The sequence below is a fragment of the Orcinus orca genome, chromosome 2 (assembly GCF_937001465.1).
Source record: "Orcinus orca chromosome 2, mOrcOrc1.1, whole genome shotgun sequence".
In the NCBI taxonomy this organism is placed as follows: domain Eukaryota; kingdom Metazoa; phylum Chordata; class Mammalia; order Artiodactyla; family Delphinidae; genus Orcinus; species Orcinus orca.
Window position 1 is genome coordinate 126,975,677 of NC_064560.1, and position 23,234 is coordinate 126,998,910.

Sequence of the window (23,234 nt, forward strand, 5' to 3'; positions counted from 1 at the left end):
AAAAGTCCTCTTTCTGAGTTCACAAGTTAAATCCAGAGCAAAATCTCTATTATTATTTTTATTAGCCCTTGAATATTGCTCCCAGTTTTTATTTTATGTTGTGCAGGCCCAGGTAACCCTGTTGGTTTCCTTTAGTGTGTTTAATTATATTTCCTGAGGGGCAGATTTATATGCCCTGTGTTATATCGGGCAAGGAAGCATTCCCCAGTAAAACATGTCTTTCCCATAATATAATTAGGCAAAAGACATGTAACGATCTTATATAAAGCTCATTTAATACCAAAGTTTATAAACTTTTGTCTCCATTCTTTTAACTTTTATACCTTTAACTTTAGTTTCTGTTAGGACCCCCTTCTGTTAGGACCCCCATCTATGAGGACCCCATAGTATTTTTGTATAAAAGGCACTGGGGGACTTCCCTCGTTGTCCAGTGGTTGAGGATCTGCCTTCCAGTGCAGGGGACGTGGGTTCGATCCTTGTTCGGGGAACTAAGATCCTACATGCCATGGGGCAACTAAGCCCGTGTGCCACAACTAGAGAGCCCGCGAGCCACAGCTACTGAGCCAATGCGCCACAGCTAGAGAGAAGCCCGCGCACCGTAACGCAGATCCTGCGTGTTGCAACCAAGACCTGATGCAGCCAAATAAATAAATAAATATTTTAAAAAATAAAAGGCACTGGGGTTCCCAGTGAGGAGCTGAGCCAAGGGACTCAGACCCTTTGTAAATCTTTTTTTTTTTTTAATATTTATTTATGTTGCCACACGCGAGATCTTCGTTGCAGCATGTGGGATCTAGTTCCCTGACCAGGGATGGAACCCGGGCCCCCTGCACTGGGAGCGTGGAGTCTTAGCCACTGGACCACCAGGGAAATCCCTGTCAATCTTTTAATTTGACTAATTGGCCTATATGTTGCCCCAAGTAATTGTTGGTCAGATATCTCAATGAAATTTTCTTCCAGCCTTTTAAACATATATATATATTTTTTAATTGGGATAAATAGAGCAGACTTGTTTGGGGCCCCTTAATGTTGAAGATCAATGGGAATTCCTAAAGGGGGCTAAAGCCCGTCCAACTTTAGGTAGTATTGTACCAAAACCTTTTGTTTTAGTCTCATTAACGTCCATTTTATTTATTCCATTTCTTAAAAACCATCTAGAGACTTCTTATCTTTTGGGACAAGTCCCTTTAAAATTCCACCTTGTTGGGAAAAAGTCTCTAGACCTTCCCTTCGGTTTTTTCTTATTTCCCTGTTAATGAACCTAATTAACATTATTGATTTTTTTTTTTTTTAGCATCTATAACACCCATTGAGGGGAAGCAGAGACCAGGAATAAGGCTTCCCAAGCCAGTTTTTTGTTTGGTTTAAACTAAAGGAGTTCTTAGGTTAACCATTATATATATTTTTCCACCTTCTAATTTGGTTTTTCCATGGGTCCCGATAAAACAGCTGTTTATAATGAGACTCTCTAAAGATTTACCAATTTAGAGCTTTTCCAATTTAAAAGACCTGTCATCTGGCCATTAATGAGATATATCTTAATTGTGATTCAGACCAATAGGACGAAAGAAGCATCCCCACAAGAGAGTGCGAAGGATGCCACCTAACCAAGATACAGAAGGTTTACTCCCAAAAATAGCCCAAGAAAGTAAAGGCCTTTGTTGTACAGGCTGACGCAGCAAAAGTTAAAATGGCAAAAAGCCCCTGAGAGTTCGCACAGTCCGGAAAAAGACTGCTCAGAATCTCAGTCTGTTCAGTTGGCTGCAGAATATATGTACCTTCTGGATGGCAGAGACCAAGTTCTCACAAAACACAACACACATGTGCGCAGTCGCACACTAAGAAGATCAAGTAGAACATTTACATCTCAGACACTGGGAGAGACTTGCAAGTTCCCCCAGAAGTGCTTTTATTTCTTTAAGGTCAGAATTCTGAAAAGATGGTTTATCAAGCTGCTTTCTCTAACTTAACTGCGTATGCAGTAAAAGAGCCTCAGGGCTTCCCTGGTGGTCCTTCCTCGCTTCTACTACAGGGGGTGTGGGTTTGATCCCTGGTCCGGGAAGTTCACATGCCATGAGATGCAGCAAAAAAAAAAGCCCCGTGTGGGCTATTTTCAGGGCAAGATTTCCTTTAATTCCCAATTAAGTGAGTACTTGTAAGTATAAGTTTTGTACATACATAGACTTGGCGAGAGTGTTTAATTGGAGGCAAAGATGTTAGGCCAGCCTCTCACCTAATCACCCAGTCCAGACTCCTTATTGTCTCAACTGAGCAACTCCCAGTCTTTCCACCTGGTTTCCCCAGTAGCTTTCAACTGGGCAGTTAGGCACTGCCAGATAAAACTCAGGATCATCAACCAATAATCAGGAGATCCAAGAATCAGCCAAATTCACCTGGACTCTCCAAGGAGGCAGAAGGCCCAAGAGGCCTCTGCTGGTACCAGGCCCTAGATCCTCTTAGAGTTCGGGCAAAGGAGAGAGTTCTGCTCTGGTTCCCTTCGTGGTCACCAAAATTGTTGACTGAAAAACAAATGCACAACCTAAAAGTTGAGAATTATGTTTTATTCAGTGGTCTTGCTGAGGACTTAAGCCAGAGGACATCCTCTGAGATAGCTCCGAGGGACTACTCCGAAGAGGAAAGGGAGGAGCCAGGATATGTAGGAATTTTGCAAAAACAACCAGGTAGTCAGAACATCAAAAGATTAGTGTTAAAAGCCAGACATCTCAAGTGAATGAGTTTAGTACTTTTCTATGTGTGGAATGATTTAAGAGTCTAGGCCTGTTGAAATCATTCCTTTGATGTGCACCTTAACTGTATAGCACTGGTGTTGTTTTTCTCCATCCTGAATCCCCTCAGGGTATACAGTTGAGGGTGGCTGATGGCTTGATGGCTGCAGCATCCTTTATTTACTGATACCGCAGGCAACATTCTTCATCCAGGTGATCCAGAGAATTTTAGATTATCAACAGGGCCTGATCCAAAAATTAGCAAATTGACTAGCCTATCAGCAGAATCTTCGCCTGATCTACGAATCAGCCTTCCTAGTGCCATGGGACAGAATCGGTCATGAAGTGCCTCCCAATTGTTGGTCCAGTTTATGGCCTAGAAGGAGGTGCTGAGGACAAAGAATGTCACCTGTCTTATCACTAAACAAAGGATGTTGGGACCATCAGCCACTGCAGTCACCCCCAACAGTGCACCCTAAGGGAAGTCAGGATGGAGAAACAGAATACTGGCCGTAGATAGTTAAGATACAAATCAAAGGAATGATTTCAGTAAACCCAAATTCTGGTGTCTTTCCATACATAGAAAAGCACTAAATTCATTAACCTGAGACATCTGGTTTTTATTTAATTAGCAGTAATTTTTTGGTGTTTGACTACCTGGCTTTTGGGGTTGTTTTTTTGTTTGTTTGCAAAAACTCATATACATCTTGGCTTCTCCCTTACCTCTTCGGAACAGTCCCTCACAGCTCAGAGGCTTTGTCCTGTACTTAAGTCCTCAGTAATGCCCCAAATAACACACAGTTCTCAACTTTCAGGTCGTGCTTTTTTTTCAGTTGACACAATTTATAATTGTGTATCTTTGATTATAACTTGTATGTCCCTGATTTCATGGACATTAATATTTCTCAGGATGAGACCAAGTAGATATTTTTGATCTTAAAAACTGAGTTGTTTAAAGAAAAATTATAATAGTTTCAGTGTATGCAGAATTGTGCCAGTGATACTCAAATGACTGAAGTTTGGAAAATGCACAAGAAATAACTTCCCAACATGAAGGAGAATCATGAAGTCTTATTTTGAGTAACTTATCTTCCTGCCTAGAGGGGAAAATAAAATATCCTTTCTTAAAAAATATGAGTGGGAATATTTATTTAGAATAAGAAATCTTTACAAAGTAATGGTTTTTAAAAGCTGACAGATACCACAAGCATTACAAAATCCAGGAAAATAATGTACTTTTTAATTGACTTCCTGGCATAAAATGTTCTTTTTAAGCTTTGAATTCTATGACAATGTAGGCTACCCTGGGAGAACGAGAAACAGGGAGTCAAGAGAGTACCCCAGTATTGGTTATAATAAGAGGGACCTCGATTTCTATGTGTGTGTCCCTCCCTCCCTGAATATAACGCCTGGCTTTTTTTTTTTTTTTCCCCTCCTTTTTCCCCACAGGTTCAGGCCCCTCCGGTCATTCCTGCAACTCCCCCACCTACAGCAGTACCTGAGGTGGCTTCTGGAGACACTGCAGATATCATCCTGGCTGCTGCAGAACAGAGCTTCACTGAGCTTGGGCTGGGGTCATACACCCCAGTGGGACTGATCCAGAACTTACTGGAATTTATGCATGTTAACCTAGGCCTACCTTGGTGGGGGGCCATTGCTGCATGTAAGGGGGATATATCTTGTACAACAGTAGGGGAAATGGGGGCTTAGGGTTAGAACTTTATTTATTTATTTTTGGCTGTGTTGGGTCTTCATTGCTGCATGCGGGCTTTCTCTAGTTGCAGCGAGCGGGGGCTACTCTTCGTTGAGGTGCGCGGTCTTCTCACTGAGGTGGCTTCTCTTGTTGCGGAGCATGGGCTCTAGGCACGCAGGCTTCAGTAGTTGTGGCATGCAGGCTCAGTAGTTGTGGCTCAAGGGCTCTGGAGTGCAGGCTCAGTAGTTGTGGCGCACAGGCTTAGTTGCTCCACAGCATGTGGGTTCTTCCCAGACCAGGGCTCGAACCCGTGTCCCCTGCATTGGCATACGGATTCTTAACCACTGTGCCACCAGAGAAGCCCTGTCCCTTGGCTTTTGCGACAATCTTTGTAGATTTTCTTCCTGTCTTTCTGACCACACCCTCCCATCTCCATTGCTCAGTACTCTACCTGCCCCTTTAGTGCTGGGATTCCAGGTTCCATCCTTAGCTCCCTTCTCTGTCCACTTCACACCAGTCATCATAATGTTGATAAAGCCTAAACCTGTATCTCCCCCTGGTCTCTTCTCAGCCCAGGCCCACTTGCTTACCCACAGATACCATCAACTAAATAAATATTTGTTGAAATGATCAAGAAATGTGAAGTGTAAGAAAAGAAATAGGAGGGAGCTAAAGCAGTAGGCCACCAGATTACCTCCTACTGCAGGCATTTCTAGAACAGTGGCTTTCAGACTTCATTCCTGCGAGCCCCAGAGTTCTGTAAAAGTGCTTCTGAGCAAAGCAAAGGCCAGAGCTTGAAAAATCCTGTAGTCAGACTACCTCCTCACCCAGGGCAGCTTGATTTTATCTGTTATGTATATTGGGGTTACACTTAGAGTTGGGGAAAAAAGGAGTCCACTGATCATAGAAAAGTTTGGAAACCACTGATCTACAAAAGTGGCTTCTGTCACCTTTTTGTTCAAGGAAACAAGATTCCTGGTCATTTGCCTAGAGAAGTTAATGCCAGACTTTTGACGTCAAAGCAGAAGACTGAGCCTCGAAGGAACTGTCATACCCATACCCGTTGTTTTGGGGCCCTTTGGGCACGAGTCACAGGGTGGAAAAGTCTGGGCTAGGAGACCCTTTCAGTGAGGACCTAAAAACCTTCAGCCTTCTAGCTGCAGAATGGCTTGAATTTCACTCCAGTCTTAGTTCGTGTTTTCCAGGTACAGTCCTTGCCCGCTGCCTGGTGTTTCCTCTCATCGTGAAGGGCCAGCGAGAGGCAGCTAACATCCACAACCACTTGCCAGAGATTCAGAAGTTTTCCGCTCGAATCAGAGAGGCCAAGTTGACAGGAAACCATACTGAATGTGAGTCAGTTGCAGAATGAGCATGGGTGAGGACCACATTGGCGCTTTCCCTGACATTCAGCTCAGGTTGGGGGAACAACCTAAATCAGGAGTTGCTACAGTTGGGCGAGTTCTAAGATTTACCTGCTTCTTAGGCCTAATGCTTCCAGTGACTGGCCAGGGTCAGTTAGAATTCTCATGGGCCAGGTGATGAGGATGGTCACCTCCTCCAACCTAGCTGTTAGCCCAGCTGTTAGCTTCCACTCCCTTCACAGTTTACAGGGCCTCCTCGGAGATGACGTTCTACCAGAAAAAGCATGATATTAAACTCTTCAGACCTCTCATTCTACCTCTGACTCAGGTGAGCAAAAAACATTTCCCTTCTTTAACTTCATCAGAACCAATCAGATTACTCCTCTGTGTTTCCCATGCCCTAGACCCCCCAAAAAAGCATGTGGTGGTGATACTATGCTACCTGGGTTTCAGTAATGGAGTAATTAAAATGTCCCTTCTACTAAAGGGTCCTGACACTGTTTATCCTGTGTCATAGGCCCCGATCTTCATCTCCTTCTTCATTGCCTTGAGAGAAATGGCTAACCTTCCTGTGCCCAGCCTGCAGACAGGTGGCCTCTGGTGGTTCCAGGATCTCACACTATCTGACCCCACTTACATGTTACCTCTGGTGGTCACTGCTACAATGTGGGGTGTCCTTGAGGTAAGCCCAGGTTCGCCGAGTGCCAGGCCTGCAGAATGGGGAGTGAGGGGAAGGTAGTTATAGAACGGTCATTCTTCACTCCCTGGAGAAATAGAGTTGATGGGTAAGAAATCTGAGCCCCATTCAACTAAAATTGCCATGCATTTACTATTCTTCCCCTGCTTTTTTTTTTTTTTTTTTTTTTGCAGCTAGGTGCTGAAACTGGCGTGCAAAGTTCTGACCTTCAGTGGATGAGAAATTTTATCAGATTGATGCCCCTGGCAGTCTTGCCCATAACTATCCATTTCCCCGCGGTAAGTAATGTCTTAGGGGCTGGCTCCAAGTCTCCCGGCAGGCTGCCCAGGGATGCAGCTTCTGAGTACCTTCTCTTCCTTCTCATCCAGGCAGTGTTCATGTACTGGCTGTCCTCCAACGTATTTTCCCTGGGCCAGGTGGCCTGCCTCCGTATTCCAGCTGTACGCACTGTACTTAAAATCCCCCAGCGTGTTGTGCATGACTCAGACAAATTACCTCCCCAGGAAGGCTTCATAAAGAGCTTCAAAACAGGTAAGGGCCTGTCCTTCGTGCATAGGAACTGGGGAGAGTGGCCTAGAAGTGGGTACACGACCAAACTGCCTTAATCCTTTTTACACAGGCTGGAAGAATGCCGAAATGGCACATCAGCTACAGGAGCGTGAACGACGCATGCGGAATCACTTGGAGCTAGCAGCCAGGGGTAAATAACACTTGCAGGCTAAACTCTGTCATTTGTTTCTTCCTTTCCTTTGTTCATCGAGATTGGTTTTCTCCTTCCCCCAGGTCCCTTACGACAGACCTTTACCCACAACCCTCTGCTACAGCATGGAAAGAATGGACCTCCCAACACCCCCAATAGCAGCAGCAACAAACCAAAGTCAAAGCATCCCTGGAGTGACACACTTGGCTGAATTCTCTTCCCTGCTCATACTGGCAGGAACTCTCTCTCTTGAGAGACTCAGCCTTAGAACAAGAACTGATGCTGGGTCCTTGCCCCAGACCTAGAAACTGTGGGACATGTTGATGTTCATTTTAAAAGTGGATTCCACTACAGACTCTTCCACCTAAGTGTAAAAGAACACTGGGGAGCCAAGTGATCTTCCCATCCGCTGAGTTAGTAAACTTCCATATTACGTGCTGCTCCCTGACACTTATTAAACAGGGAAATGGACTGAGTGCTTCAGAGAAAAGAATAGGTTGGGTGATGATTGTTCTTGTTGGCCCATGCTCTTAGGAGGCATCTCAGTGTTGTAGCCTGGCATTAAGGGCTTAGATGTGTTGTCCCGTCCATACTTGCTTTGTGGTCAGAGGTATGCGTGGTAAGCGGAGACTGTATCTGGAGGAACCACATTCATTTACCCCAAGATTACCTATAAAATATTCTTCAAGAAGTAGATATGCTTAAGTTTTTAGTGATAATTCAGAGGAAGTTGATAAAGCTTTTATCGAACAACCTAGCATTTTGCTACAGCAGCTTAGGTGTTCTCTTGTGTAGAGACTGGTTGCATCAGCCTTCAGCAACTGGCTCAAGAGAGAAAGAAATACTCAGATTCTTTCAAGCATAAGATTGTTTTTAGTTTTCCTGCCAGGCTAATGGGAGCTGTCCTTGAGACACTATATAAAAATGAAGCCAGGGGCTTCCCTGGTGGCGCAGTGGTTGAGAATCTGCCTGCTAATGCAGGGGACACGGGTTTGAGCCCTGGTCTGGGAGGATCCCACATGCCGCAGAGCAACTAGGCCTGTGAGCCACAACTACTGAGCCTGCGCGTCTGGAGCCTATGGTCCACAACAAGAGAGGCCGCGATAGTGAGAGGCCCGTGCACCGCGATGAAGAGTGGCCACCACTCGCCGCAACTAGGGAAGGCCCTCGCACAGAAACGAAGACCCAACACAGCCAAAAATAAATTAATTAATTTAAAAAAAAGCCATTCAGAGCTCAGGAACATACCCTTTTATTGTCTAGCACCTTTGACAGTTTGACGTCTCTCTAAAGGAGACGGGAAGTTTGGAGCATTATTGGGTCTTTCAGTGGGAAAGAGGAGTGGGCAGGCACACTGGAGGTGAGTGGATGTCTTAACACGTGGAAATGTGCCAGTGGAACATCCAGGCCCATACCTGGCATGCTCCCCATCACAGTCTGCTTTATTGTCCCTTTAAAAGAAATACGGAACAATATGTAGCAAAACAAATAAATTACTCTCCATCTCTCAGAAAGCAAGTTCAGAGGTTGTTGAAGCTGCCTAAGAGGCTTCTGGACAGACGCCTCCAAAGAAGTGAGCTTTTCAGCTTCCTTGGCTCCAGCCAGTAGGAGATGAGGCCCCTGCTGCCCACATCTCAGGATTTCTCGTGGTGTTTAGTTAGACTTGGGATCTTGTTGCTTGGGCAGCTCTTCTCCATCTTCCAAATCCATCTCTGCAGCAACTGACATACATAGGACCTGGACATACCACGTGGCAGATGCTACAAAGAGAAGTTTGAGTCAAAACAGAAGAGGTCAACTGGGCTGAGTTCAGGTGGCACTGAGTGGGGCTGGGCCCGAGGGGACAATTACAGTTAAGCCTCAACAACGGGTAGGAGCTATGGCGAAGGCGATTTGGGAGACTAGATTTGCAGAAAAAGCCAAAAAAAAAAACCAGGCCGTACAATAGCTGAGCCGACTTGAGGACCCAAGGCTTACCCACAATCCTGCGGAGGCAAAGAGGTCGTTTGTGCTCTGGCACTCTGATGATGAAGAAGTAAAAGGGCAAGCCTGAGAGGGCAATGCCGATGCCGATGAGGGAGTTGATGGTATCACTGTAGAGTGGAACAGCCACCAGGAAGATGGTGCAGAAGCAGAAGACAATGGGGAAGAAAATGCTGAGCTAAGGGCACAGAAGAAACAAGTGGAGGTTAGACAGCTCAGGGTGGACAGCCAAGAAAACCCCACCTGTGAACAGCAGAGCACTGAGTGTTCTTGTCATCCCCTTCCTCTCAACTCGGAACCACCGTCAAGTTCCGGGCAAGGGTTTCTGAATAAATGTAAGAATCCCCTGGAGTGGGTGCAGCAGAGGTGGGATGGAGAGGTCCTACCTTGAGAGGACGAGGCCTATTAGGCTCCTTCCAGCGCAGATAAAGCTGACCCACGATAGACAGCCCCACGAAGAACCAGTAGCTGAAGCTGTAGTAGTTAATGAGCTGGAAGATGTCCTCCACACACAAGTAGATCAGCGCCATGAGACCCTGCAGGCACAAGCCCACATCAGCTCCTCTCAAGGCCTGTCACGCAAGGCACTTGCCAGTCCCTTTATCTCCCACAAATCCACCCCCTTGTCAAGTCCTCAGTCTCCCCAACTGTCCTTTTCTGTTCCCACCCCTTTACCACCTTAGTTTCAACACCTCGCTCCTTTCCTATTAAGTCAGTAGCCTTTTTCAGCCCATTCTTCAGACTCTTGCCAGGTTAATCCTCTGTACAGCACAGCTCAAAACAGTTCCTCAAATAGCTTTTGCCCCAGCGCCTCTCCAGAATGGCTACAACATACAATTCCAGCTTTTACCTTCTGCTACCCAACTCCACACTGCTTAACCTCCGGACTTTCGGATGCTGTTTCTTTCAACCTAAAGCCCATCCATCACTACCATTTGCAACCCTAACCTTAAAAATCCACTTCAAATTCACTTTCTCCAGGAAGTTTTTCCTTGTTCACCCTCTACCCCCACAGTGACCATTTCTTCCCTTGAACACTACATCACTGTCTGCCACGGCAGTCGTTACAGTGTATTCCATGAACTTTATGCCTCATCCCGGGGCAGAGGAGGTCACCATTCCTTAGAAAATATGGATTCTTTCAAGAACCACTGCAGCAGGGACTTCCCTGGTGGTCCAGTGGGTAAGACTCCACGCTACCAATGCAGGGGGCCCGGGTTCAATCCCTGGTCTCGGAACTAGATCCCACGTGCATGCCACAACCAAGGGTCCGCATGCTGCGACAAAGACCCAGCACAACCTAAATAAATAAACAAACCACTGCAGCAGTTACAGCACAGTGCCTTGCCCACAGTGGATGGTCCATCAACAATTTTTCTATTAGAATCTTCTTTAGAGCTTCTGGGGAGCTAAGAACAGTTGTATCTACTGCTACTAAAGTTCCCCCACAATCTGGCTTTCAGCCCCAGTCTTGAGACCACTTACATTGAAGAGCAGAGCTGGCACTGGTGTGAACCGCTCAACATGAATCATGCAGATGGTGTCAGGGAGATGGCCTTCTCTTGAGCCCACAAAGAAAAGCCTATTTTGGGTAAGATAGGAGAGGCTGAGAAACTTGGGGGACGTGGGTGTGGCCTGGTTCTTGTGCCACAAGGCTCTCCCTCTCTGGCATCCCCTCCTTCAAAAGGGTTTGAATAATTTGGAACGGAGTTCAATACTGAGATTTGTAAGAACTGGAGGCTGCTGATGCGAACAAGGCCAAAGCGTTGTGACTGTCACTTGGGGATCGTGGTGACTAAAGTCTGGGTCCTGTTAAGTCCTGCCCTGTCCTGCCACAGCTCTTCACTTTACCCCTCAGTAAAAGGTGACACTCGTACCTAGACGCAGCCACAATGGAGGCATTGAGGCCACCAAAGCAGGATAACGCAACTGCCACTGGAATGGTCCAGTTGAACATTCCAAAAATCTGGTCTGCAAATGTCTAAGGGAAAGGAATGGAGAAGAGTCATTAGCAGGACCTAACGGGGATGGAAGGCAAGGACAAGCATACCCCCTGGTGCCCCCTACTAGCAACCCAACCCTTTCTTCCACAGCAGGGCTAACGACCTCGCAAGCCCAGTACTCTAGGCATACTCTTTTCAAGGACTACCCGCTTTCTGGGACTTTGAAGAGCAGCACAGATACCCAAAGCCCACAAACACACCCTCACCCTTCTGCTAGTGAAAATCCTTTACCACAGCAACAGCATCGCTGGCCAGGATCTCTCTCATGTCGAGCACGGTGTAATAGGCCACATTGGTTAAGATGTAGATGATGGTGACAATGGGCATGGAAATGCCAATGGAGAGGGGCAGATTCCTACAGCCAAACAGAAAAGTGGATATATTAGCCCCACAGTCTCCTCCCCACTGTCCTTTCATTCCCAGACTCCGCCCCACTAATCCGGGGATGGGGCCTCCCATGGCAATTCCCCAGGGCTTTTGCCTTTGAAGTTGCCTAGGATAGGATAGGATAGTGGCTTAAGCTCTGAACTCAAGAACTAAAGAGCATCAGGGAAAGGAACATCACATTCGGAGAAAGGCCTACACAAAAAAAGGAAAAAGGATTGATGACTGTGTCACAGCATGATAATAGCACAGGAAAGTTTTGTTTGTTTTACTCTAGAGGTCTCTTAGTATCAGGATTCCTCCTCTAAGGCTGTCAACACTGAAAAATTTGTATTAAGGTTAAATATGAAAGAAGAAATTATAGAGGGGAACTGCAGTCTAGCCTCGCCAGAGAATAATACAGGTCCTCAGTAGAAAGAACAATGTGTATCTGAGCAAGCAATCTGGGAAATATGTGCACCCCGCCCCCTTACTCAGTTTGAGAGCTTTGAGTGCCGTCCTAACCAGAGGCCAAGAGAAAAACAGACGTCTCAAGGTCCCTCTGGCCCAATAAAGCCATGATCTTTATAAACGTTCTTCACAGTGAGAGGGGGGCAAATACTCAAGTCATTCAGTTTCTGTCCTGTAGGTGGAAGCACCGCCCAGGCCTCGATCTGCTATCATCTGCTCCCAGGGTTGCAGCACTAGATGTGTATCAGGAATACTCTGTTTCTCAAAGCCAATTATTATTATTATTTTGACTTAGAAATTTATAGAAACCTCACTCCCTGGCAAATCTTAGGTCCTAGAATCATTGAATTTCAGAGCCAGGAAAAGCTCTAGAGATCATATAATTCAACCCCCTCAATTACAGACAAGGAGCAGGCAGAGATGGCAGGGGATTCCCTCAAGGTCATCCAACAAATCAGTGGAAAGACAGGTCCAGGCCCTTTGACTCCCTGCCCAGAGTTCTTTTTACTCTGCTTGACTACAGGGCAATTCAGAGTAAAAATGGTGTCCTGAAACAAACAATACCACAATTCAAAGTCAGTATGAATTTGAGAAACAAGGAAGGGATCAGAAGAGAAAGGAAGGGGCTTCCCTGGTGGCGCAGTGGTTGAGAGTCTGCCTGCCGATGCGGGGGATGCGGGTTCGTGCCCCGGTCCGGGAAGATCCCACATGCCACGGAGCGGCTGGGCCCGTAAGCCATAGCCGCTGAGCCTGCGCGTCCGGAGCCTGTGCTCCGCAAATGGGAGAGGCCACAACAGTGAGGCCCGCGTACCGCAAAAAAAAAAAAAAAAAAAAAAAAAAAATTAAGTATACACAAGCACATGGTACAACTTGCTTTGATTAATGCAGAAATGCATGAACAAATGAGAAAAGGCCTGTGAAGAGAAAAATTTTTTTAACACATGAGAAAGTTCACCTCTTAGCTCTGCTGCTGTGATCATGGACAAGTTACTTCTCTGGGCCTCCGGCCTGCAGTCTATTAAAATGACACTGATAAAATCAACTAGTTGTGGTATGCTGTCTGGCACACAGTAGGAGCTCAATAAATGATGGCTATCATTGCCATGGAAAGTTGATGGTGAGGTACCTACCTCTCAGGATTCTTGATCTCTTCGGTGACATAATTGAGGGTATCCCAGCCCGAGTAGGAGAACAGAGCCGAGTACAGTGCCAGAGCAATGTTGCCCGCTGAAAATGATGAACCCTCAAAGGAATTTTCAAAGTGAGTCGAGGCTCCTGGAACCCAGAGAATATGGAAAGGCATAAGGATTAGTGGCCTACACCCCAACTACAAGGTGATCCGGTAAAGGAGAGGAAGAATGTGACGATAACAGAATGTGTGTGGCTTACAACACCTTGGCAGCAAGGGTACCAGTGAAAGAATGGGGAGCAGAAGAGAGACAGCTACAGTGATGGGCCAGAGTGCAGGGAGCAGCACAGGGGTCTTGACAGGAAGGACCCCAGTGGCTCTCTAGAGTAAGGATCCATGACAGAGCAGAGGGCTGGAGAACAGGGGTGATGCAGTTCTGTCTGCCCCCTTCCTAACCCAGACAGCTGATACGGAGTGGAGGAAGGGCAGGGCTCAGTATGCCCAGTCAACAGAGTAGTTGCAGGGTAGGTGTTCACACCTGGAAACTGGTAGAGGAGTGGGTACAAGAGGTTCATTTCTGCCCTTGTCTGCTCCCAAGGGAGAACAGTCAGAGCTACAGCATTGGGCTCGACAATCCGCAAAAGCTGGCTCCCGGGATATGGCTCTTTTTTGCCCAGATCAACCTCCTCTGGGAGGCAGCATGCAGAGAAATGACAGGACAGGCTTTGGGCTCAGTCTGCCTGGGTACAGATTTCAGCTCCACTACTTAAGCTAGGGACTTCAGGGACTTCCCTGGCGGTCCAGTGGTTAGGACTCCGTGCTTGCATGGCAGGGGGCACGGGTTCAACCCCGGTGGGGGAACTAAGATCCTGCAAGCCTTGGGGCATGGCCAAAAAAATAAAATGGGGATAATAATAGTACCCATTAAATGAAATCATGCACAGAGGTCACTTAGAGGGGTATGGCGTATGGAAAATGCTTAACAGACATTAGTTGCTGTCACTCTTATTTCTTACCCTGGCCAAGTCTAACAGTGCCTGCGATGATGACGGCGATCAGTGCCAATACTTTCGCGTAGGTGAAAACATCTTGTACCAGGGTTCCCCACTTGACATAGGCACAGTTAATGAAGGTTAAGAGACCTGAAAGAAAAATAATACTGATTGGTGACTGGCCCCACCGTCCAGAGGGCCTTAGACCCCCAAGCAGTTTTTCTGGTACCAGTCACCAAAATAGAGCCTTTGGCCAAAGACGGAACTGTTTGGGCTCTGACCTGCTCTTCATTGGAAACCTCTGCCCAGAATGCCCTCACCATTATCATTCAAAGGCTCTTGCTGAGCACCTGTGTACACAGCAACACACACACACACACACACACACACACACACACACACACACACACACACACACACACACGCCCTCAGCACTTATACAAGAGACACAAAACAAAGCGACTGGATTTGCTTACGCACAAAAGTGCTCACAGCAATAGGAGGCAACTGGTAGCGGAACAGGATTAGTGATGCGTTCCAGCTGTTGGCTCTGAAAAGTCATGGTCTCTCACCCTCTCCAGCCCTGTATCCCCTTATATGGGCTCCAGGACCCAACACTCTGATGCTGTGGGATTACTGTTAACCTTGATGAGTCCTGTTGTGACTTATCCAACGTCTGGGCTAGCAGGTCAGGATGTGTGGCCAGGATTAGGCTGGAGGCCAGACTTCCTGCTACTGCCGGCCAGCTCAGCTGCTTGTTTTCATGCTTGGAAAGACTCTTGGAACTGAGGTTCCTACAGAAGGGGGATGGGGCATTTTTCCTGACTGGACAATGCAAAAGTCAGAGCCACAAACATTCCTCAAGTCCTTCTATCCTGGGGTAGAGGCAATCCCTTTACTTGGATGAGCTTCAGCAAAATTCATGGATTGCCCTTAGAGGCAGGGTTCTTAACCTAGGGCTTCCACAGGCCTGAAATTCTTTGTAAAGTGTTATGTACATATGTCCAAAGAATATGCATTGTTCTAAGAAAAGGGTCGATAACTTTCACCAGAATCTCAGAGAAATCTACTACCCCACCCCCCAAAAAAAGCTATAATCTGCTGCTTCAGAAGAAGAAATTCAAGAGGGGAAGAAAATCAAAAGAAACAAGTCTGAAATTCAGCAGAACGTTCCTCAATCCCCCACCAACCTCTTAAACAAGCAGGCAGCCACATACCCCGCACCTTCCCTGCTGTGGCAAAGTGGATCGTTTCACTGCTCCCTCCTTCCCAGCTCAGCAACTGGAGCACTAGAAGGAGGGCTTAACAGCCATTCTCCCAAGGGCTGCGAAGACAAGATCAGAGCCAGCCTGCCTTACCAGAGGAGAAAGTGCTGGGCTTGCCTGCTTCAGGCCACCAACTCAGTCCCAAGCACTCCCTGTCTCAGTTCTGGCAGTGGTGTGGCCCTCAGTGTCCCCAGCCCTTCTGTTTTGTTGTGTCCTGGTCTCATCACACTCTGGCCCAGAGGCTACTTCATCCTGAGAGGCAGGAAAGAGCAGCCCCTCAGAACAGCTGTCTCACCTTCTGTCTCCCCCTCCCTTACTGCCCAAGTTCTTTTCCGCTCTTGCAGAAAGGGGGCATTCCTGTCCCAAACAAACACTTGCCTTTCTGCCTAATAAACAAGCCAACAAACCACCAAACCTTATCACAGGGCTGGGCAAAAATGCACCCATAACTCCAGGCCAACGTAGTGTTAATAAAGACACAAGCATGTAGTCTCCACAAGCATCCCATAAAACGGGCAAATCTTTCAGATCTGCTGATCCTCCTCAGCCGGTCACCCCTCCTTTACTCCCCACTGGACTTCTGCCTCCTGCCTCTTCTCTCCATCCTGTAACCTCCACCCCTCACCCTCGGGCTCTGCTGCTGGCTTACTAATATTACTCAAGCCAGGTTGGATTAGAAGCATCTGGGACAACTGGAGCTACCATATTCACAAGGGAATGGGGTCCCCTAATTAAAATTCATGGGTGGACTTCCCTGGTGGCACAGTGGTTAAGAATCCGCCTGCCAATGCAGGGGACACAGGTTCGAGCCCTGGTCCGGGAAGATCCCACATGCCGCGGAGCAACTAAGCCCGTGTGCCACAACTACTGAACCTGAGCTCTAAAGCCCATGAGCCATAAATGCTGAGCCCGTGTGCCACAACTACTGAAGCCCGCGCGCCTAGAGCCCATGCTCTACAACAAGAGAAGCCACCGAAATGAGAAGACTGCGCACAGCAACGAAGGCCCAATGCAGCCAAAAATAAATAAATTTAAAAAAAAATTCATGAGTAGCCCTCAGGGTCACCAGGGTGACAACACTAAACTGGGATAGGCTTGAGAATTAAGAGACTGGTTCTGGTTCAGAGTCAGTCTGTAACCACATGCCACATGCTTCTGTTCTCAGCTCTGTCCAAGGAAGAGCCAACTCCTTATCCTTTACTACAACAAATTCTGAAAAGAAAATACATGGATTGTTTACATTTTAATCCTTACAGCTTCTCTAGTCTACTTCTATATCCATCCATCTGTATCCTTCCTCTTACCCACCAGTGTTTCCTCCTCCCCCACTCCTGAGGCTTTGTTCTCAGCCACTGACCCACCATCTTGCCCGGATCTGCTCTCTGTATTGAGCACAGGAGGTTCGGTTTGAACGAAGAAGGGAATCCTCTGGAAAGAGCGCTGGCCCTCATCTTCCCCAGCGCTCAGCTTCCTCCAGGGCCTCTTGGCCGTGGCAGCAGGAAATGGGAATGGCAGGCAGCAGTGCTGACTGGGCTCTCTGGCCCCACCCCCAGCGGATACAGCTGACCGGTGGCCCCAGAGCCCAGCCAAGTACACTGTTCTTGAAGTGGAGCCTGACCTCCTGCTTCAGAGGCAGGGAAAGGGGTGGGGGTAGGACATGGGGTTAGAATAATATGGAGGCAACTGCAAGTTAACCTCAAGGACAGAGATGCCCTACCCTCCTACCTCTAGGTGCAATTCAATCTCCACCCAACACTGGGCCAAGACCACAGAAAGATGGGCTGAAAATCACCTCAGACCCTTGACTCAGGTACACCTCCATTCCTGCTTTGACCCCTGCTTTGAAGGAAGAAGCAGCTGAGAACAAGTCACTCCTATAATCATCTAAAGAGATGCTCCTGAATGGTCATGAAACCCAGCCTCCATGAGCCCCTGGAGGAGGAGGCTAGTTCCAGCACTGAGGCCCAGCATCAGCTCTAGAACTAAAAGCAAGGAGAGCAGATGCCTGGCTTGATCCAGAAGTGAACAAAGCTTGCAGGCCCATTCAGGATCAGACGCCCAGATTTAGTTTAGATGCTCAAACTAAACAGTCCCTGAAAAAGAACATTCAGCCTACAATTCTCCCAGCACCATTAGTTTTAAATACATACAACATAACACACAACTTAGGCTGCTATTTAAGCCATTTTCTCCTTCAAATTCCCAGGGACTGTAAAAGCCTCAGCAATTTATTAGGCCACTCATGCCGTCTGTAAAGAGACCAATAGCTCTTCCTCCCACCCAGCCAAAAACTTCTCCCTCGCAACTTCTCGCTAATTGTCCTGGACCTCTCCTCTGGAGCCACAAAGCATCAAGCTGAAGCCTCTTGCACATCACGATAAGCCCTTCTTGTCATTAAGGACTGACATCCCGTTCCCCTTGAGTCTTCCCTCTTCAGTCCAAAGACCTACGTTCTTCAGCATCTTGTGTGATAAATATGGTTTCCCACTCACCGGCCCAGTTCACTCCTCTGTATTAATTGCACTTTGTCAGTATCTCCCTGGAAACTGAGACCCACACAGAAAACTCCAGCTACTGTTGCAGGCTATGGAGTCTCAGTTTGAACTCGTCAACTGTAACTCCTTTTTTGCTCCCAAACTGATCAGCTTTTCCCTCTCCCTGTGTTTGGGCCTATTAAAAGTGATTTTTTTTTTAATCCCAAATATGGGGCTTTACACTTGTTCCTAGTAACTTTCCTCTCTGAATTTTTAGGCATCATTTCCATTTATCAGAAATGGAGTTCCCCCTTCATTTTAATCAGTTAGTTCAAATGCCTTCAATTTTGTGAAATCTGCAAATCTGATTAGCAAACTTTCTGGATCTTCACTGAAGTCACTTATAAAAATGTTGACTAGGATAGGCAGAGCCCTGTAGTCTATCACTATAGATCTTCCTCTCTGCTGTCATTATTCCACAACGTCAACCAGGAATCCACCGAACTATTTTTTTTATCTAGTCCGCCATTTTCCTACCTTGTCAACAAGAATATCACAAGAGTTTGCCAAGAACCTCTCTGAAATCTGTATACACATGTCTCTGCTCTAGAAATCTAATGATGCTATCAAATAATGATTCAAATGAAATTAGTACATATATATGCTAGAATGTTCATAGCTATACCATTGTCGTAGTCAAAAATTTAAACAACCCAAATGCCAATCAACGATAGAATGGCTAAATGAATACAATGGAATACTAAACAGCAAATGAGAAAGAACCATCTACAGCTACAGACAAAATTATGGATGAATGTCACAAATGTATTAAGTGAACAAGCCAAACACAAGAGAGTACATACCCTTTATATCCATTTACATCAAAACAGGCTAAATTAATCTATGCTACTAGAAGTCAGAACAGTGATTTCCCTTAGCGTGTGCATGGGGGGCACAGGGGAGTGACTGGGAGAAACACACGAGAGGTTCAGGGGGCTGCCTTTTTGATGTGGATGCTGGTTACACATGTGTGCTCAGTTTGAAAATTCATCAAGCTGTACACTTATGACATGTGTACAGTTCCTTTTGTATATTACACTTGAATAAAAAATTAAAATTGAACAAAAAATGAGGTTAGCTTGTTTTTAGCTAATCTGTACAGGTTACTAGAGATCCTCCTTTCTTCCCTTCACACTTTGCTAACCAGGTTTAACAGATGAGCCTAGAATTTGGGGAGGAATCAACCTCAGATTACCAGTGCAGCATGCTCAGAATCCACCTCCTTCTCTTTTTTAAAAGAAATTTATTTACTTTATTGATTTTTGGCTGCGTTGGATCTTCCCTGCTGTGTGTGGGCTTTCTCTAGTTGCGGCAAGCGGGGGCCATTCTTCGTTGCAGTGTGCGAGCTTCTCATTGCGGTGGCTTCTCTTGTTGTGGAGCACGGGCTCTAGGCACATGGGCTTCAGTAGTTGTGGCACTCGGGCTCAGTAGTTGTGGTTCACGGGCTCTAGAGCGCAGGCTCAGTAGTTGTGGCACTCGGGCTCAGTAGTTGTGGCTCACGGGCTTAGTAGCTCTGCGGCATGTGAGATCTTCCCGGACCAGGGCTCGAACCCATGACCCCTGCATTAGCAGGCGGATTCTTAACCACTGCACCACCAGGGAAGTCCCTTCTTCTCTTTCTTGGAAAGCCAGGTTATCACTTGTGGTAGGCACAGTGGCCCTGAGAAACAGAAGAGTCCGTGTGAAAGCCTTTTTTTTTTTGCTCCAGACGCGCAGGCTCAGCAGCCATGGCTCACGGGCCCAGCTGCTCGGCGGCATGTGGGATCTTCCCGGACCAGGGCACGAACCCGTGTCCCCTGCATCAGCAGGCGGACTCTCAACCACTGTGCCACCAGGGAAGCCCATGTGAAAGACTTTTGATGTGAGAAAGACTTGACTAGCTACTGCTGGCTTTGAAGATGGAAGGGGGCTATGAGCCCCTAGAAGCTAGAAAAGGCAAGAAAATGGATTCTCCCCTAGAGCCTCCAGAAAGGGACATGGCAATGCTGACACCTTGATGTTAGCCCGGTGAGACCCTTTTCAGACTTCTGACCTACAGAACTGTGAAATAATAAATTTGTGTTGTTTTAAACCACTAAATTGGTTGTAATTTGCTACAGCAGCAATAGGAAACTAATAGGTCAGTCAACAGTTTCCTTTTTACACCCTTCCTGTTCTCCAAGGTCCTGGAGATGCCTAGTAATCATTCTGTCATCTCAACTAATTATATATTCTTTCCATTTGTTTGCAAGTGGATAGTTAAAAACATTTAAAGCAATGACACGCTTTATTACTATCTCCTCAACTCTCTTGGTCTTGTTTTTTGTTGGCCTAGATCTATCGGCCTGTTGGGTTTTTATTGAACCCTTTCTTAGGTGAGCAATCCTTCTGCAGGTCAAGTTAGAGGAAAAGAGGGACTGTGGCCTCTCCTTTCCACCATCTAGTTATCGTAGATCTAACTGCCCCCAGAGCATCCAGCCTTGCCCCTGCTGTTCTCACTCTAAACATTGCTCTCGGAAACTTTTGTTGGCCTTAGTAACTTCTTCAGGTCTTAGTTTATGCTGGGCATTAACCTCAGGACACTCTCCTTGCAGGGTCACTCCTTTATTTATTTAGTCTTGATTATGTCACCTCTCATTATCTCTTGCATATCGTTTCTAAAAATCTGAGCTCATCAAAAGCTTTTGCACAGCAAAGGAAACCATAAACAAGACCAAAAGACAACCCTCAGAATGGGAGAAAATATTTGCAAATGAAGCAACTGACAAAGGATTAATCTCCAAAATTTATAAGCAGCTCATGCAGCTTAATAACAAAAAAACAAACAATCCAATCCAAAAATGGGCAGAAGACCTAAATAGACATTTCTCCAAAGAAGATATACAGACTGCCAACAAACACATGAAAGAATGCTCAACATCATTAATCATTAAAGAAATGCAAATCAAAACTACAATGAGATATCATCTCACACAAGTCAGAATGGCCATCATCAAAAAATCTAGAAACAATAAATGCTGGAGAGGGTGTGGAGAAAAGGGAACCCTCTTGCACTGTTGGTGGGAATGTAAATTGATACAGCCACTGTGGAGAACAGTATGGAGGTTCCTTAAAAAACTACACATAGAACTACCTTATGACCCGGCAATCCCACTACTAGGCATATACCCTGAGAAAACCATAATTCAAAAAGAATCATGTACCAAAAAGTTCATTGCAGCTCTATTTACAATAGCCCGGAGACGGAAACAACCTAAGTGTCCATCATCGGATGAATGGATAAAGAAGATGTGGCACATATATACAATGGAATATTACTCAACCATAAAAAGAAACGAAATAGAGCTATTTGTAATGAGGTGGATAGACCTAGAGTCTGTCATACAGAGTGAAGTAAGTCAGAAAGAGAGAGACAAATACCGTATGCTAACACATATATATGGAATTTAAGAAAAAAAAAATGTCATGAAGAACCTAGGGGTGAAACAGGAATAAAGACACAGACCTACTAGAGAATGGACTTGAGGATATGGGGAGGGGGAAGGGTAAACTGTGACAAAGCGAGAGAGAGGCATGGACATATATACACTACCAAACATAAGGTAGATAGTTAGTGGGAAGCAGCCGCATAGCACAGGGAGATCAGCTCGGTGCTTTGTGACCACCTGGAGGAGTGGGATAGGGAGGGTGGGAGGGAGATATGCAGGAAGAGATATCGGAACATATGTATATATATAACTGACTCATTTTGTTGTGAAGCTGAAACTAACATTCCATTGTAAAGCAATTATACTCCAATAAAGATGTTAAAATGAAAAAAAAAAAATCAATGTGTTCGGGGCTTCCCTCATGGTGCAGTAGTTAAGAATCTGCCTGCCAATGCAGGGGACACGGGTTCGAGCCCTGGTCTGGGAAGATCTCACATGCCATGGAGCAACTAAGCCCGTGTGCCACAACTACTGAAGCCCGCGTGCTTAGAGCCCCTGCTCCGCAGCAAGAAAAGCCACCACAAAGAGAAGCCCGCACACTGCAAAGAAGAGTAGCCCCTGCTCACTGCAACTAGAGAAAGCCCGTAGCAATGAAGACCCAACACAGCCAAAAATTAAAAAATAAATAAATAAATTTTAAAAAATCAATTAGTTTAAAAAAAAATCAATGTGTTCAATCACACCACTTTCTTCAGATAATTCTCCTATTCTTCCTAAATAAGATAATTTATTGTATCAGAATTTCATCTTGAAGGGACTTCCCTGGTGGTCCAGTGGGTAAGACTCCGCACTTCCAATGCCGGGGGCCCAGGTTCGATCCCTGGTCAGGGAACTAGATCCCGCGTGCAGGCCACAACTAGAAAGTCCGCATGCCGCAACTATGAGCCCGCATGCCACAACTAAGACCTGGTGCAGCCAAAATAAATAAACAAATAATACAAAAAAAAAAAAAAGAATTTCATTTTGAAGACACCCCTGGTTTTTTTTCTGTTTTTAAATCCCTGGTTGTAAAATTGTAATTCTTTGCCCTGAACTTTTCTGCAATCTCTTTGCCTAAAATTTAGAGTACATTTTGGAGGAAAACCAGCATTTCCTTTTCTGGGACATAAACTCTGAGAAGGCATAATCACTTCCTCACAAGGATTCCACATTGCCTCTGGTTATGTCAAATAATAATAAATCCTTATCCTTTAGAGATACATATTGAAGCCTTTATGGATTAAATGGTTTGATGTCTTGGATATGATTTAAATAATCTAGTGTGGGTGAGAAGGGGTGGTTGGAGCATAGATGTTGATAATCATTGATGCTGGTGCTTGAACCCTGGGAGTTCACTGTGCAATTTGCTCTACTTTTGTATATGTTTGAAATCTTCCATAATAAACCATTTTTTTTAATGTAGAGAGGTACTGCTTCTAATAGAATGCAACTGATTTTAGCAAAAGATGCTCAGAGAATTGAAGCTTCCATTGCTATCATATTTCCCTTTCGTACAAATTTTATGATTTTTATGAGGAAAGCAAAACACTTATTCTTCTGATCTGAGAGTGTGCAGTAAATGCCCACAGTTACATCATTCCTACTTCTTTTTGCTTTTATCTTCGTGTTCTCTTCACCATGCTTCTTCCCTTAGGATGGGGGTTTATTTCCATGTACTTTACTATGGGAGATCTTCAGGAAAAATCCCTAACTGTTATCTGAGAGCCCTCTGATAGCACTATGTAATAATTCTTCTTCCCAAGGTAAGCAGATGGGATTAACAGAGGCCAGGGCCTTGGTGTCCTTTCTAAGAGATGGGCCACGTATCTGTAATGAGGAAGGAAGAGACTTCTCCTGTTTAGTTGTGAAAA

At 45.8% G+C, this 23,234-nt stretch overlaps 2 protein-coding genes and 1 non-coding gene across 8 annotated transcripts in view; 2 read left to right on the plus strand and 1 right to left on the minus strand.

The window, feature by feature from the left end:
* OXA1L (OXA1L mitochondrial inner membrane protein) overlaps positions 1 to 23,234 on the plus strand; it is a 33,668-nt gene that overhangs the window by 8,951 nt on the left and 1,483 nt on the right. The window contains exons 3-10 of one of the 2 annotated variants that reach the window (XM_004283199.4): positions 4,176 to 4,389; positions 5,625 to 5,768; positions 6,023 to 6,108; positions 6,298 to 6,462; positions 6,651 to 6,755; positions 6,846 to 7,008; positions 7,097 to 7,177; positions 7,261 to 7,871. In XM_004283199.4, coding sequence (XP_004283247.1) covers positions 4,176 to 4,389; positions 5,625 to 5,768; positions 6,023 to 6,108; positions 6,298 to 6,462; positions 6,651 to 6,755; positions 6,846 to 7,008; positions 7,097 to 7,177; positions 7,261 to 7,388 — 1,086 coding nt within the window. In that variant the 3' untranslated portion in view covers positions 7,389 to 7,871. Of the gene's footprint in view, positions 1 to 4,175; positions 4,390 to 5,624; positions 5,769 to 6,022; positions 6,109 to 6,297; positions 6,463 to 6,650; positions 6,756 to 6,845; positions 7,009 to 7,096; positions 7,178 to 7,260; positions 7,872 to 23,234 lie in introns of those variants that run through there. The other variant, XM_033411620.2, reaches the window with a different exon arrangement.
* SLC7A7 (solute carrier family 7 member 7) overlaps positions 8,406 to 23,234 on the minus strand; it is a 33,156-nt gene continuing 18,327 nt past the window's right edge. For 3 of the 5 annotated variants that reach the window (XM_012537937.3, XM_004283197.4, XM_033411619.2), the window contains exons 3-10: positions 14,143 to 14,268; positions 13,128 to 13,272; positions 11,395 to 11,518; positions 11,038 to 11,141; positions 10,646 to 10,742; positions 9,547 to 9,696; positions 9,155 to 9,338; positions 8,406 to 8,937 (exon numbers count right to left, since the gene is read on the minus strand). In XM_012537937.3, the coding sequence (XP_012393391.2) occupies positions 8,831 to 8,937; positions 9,155 to 9,338; positions 9,547 to 9,696; positions 10,646 to 10,742; positions 11,038 to 11,141; positions 11,395 to 11,518; positions 13,128 to 13,272; positions 14,143 to 14,268 (1,037 nt within the window). In that variant the 3' untranslated portion in view covers positions 8,406 to 8,830. Of the gene's footprint in view, positions 9,339 to 9,546; positions 9,697 to 10,645; positions 10,743 to 11,037; positions 11,142 to 11,394; positions 11,519 to 13,127; positions 13,273 to 14,142; positions 14,269 to 23,234 lie in introns of all 5 variants that reach the window. The other 2 variants (XM_033411616.2, XM_033411617.2) reach the window with 1 other exon arrangement.
* TRNAG-UCC (transfer RNA glycine (anticodon UCC)) lies at positions 22,144 to 22,216 on the plus strand. The gene has a single exon. It is a non-coding gene; the product is annotated as a tRNA-Gly (tRNA).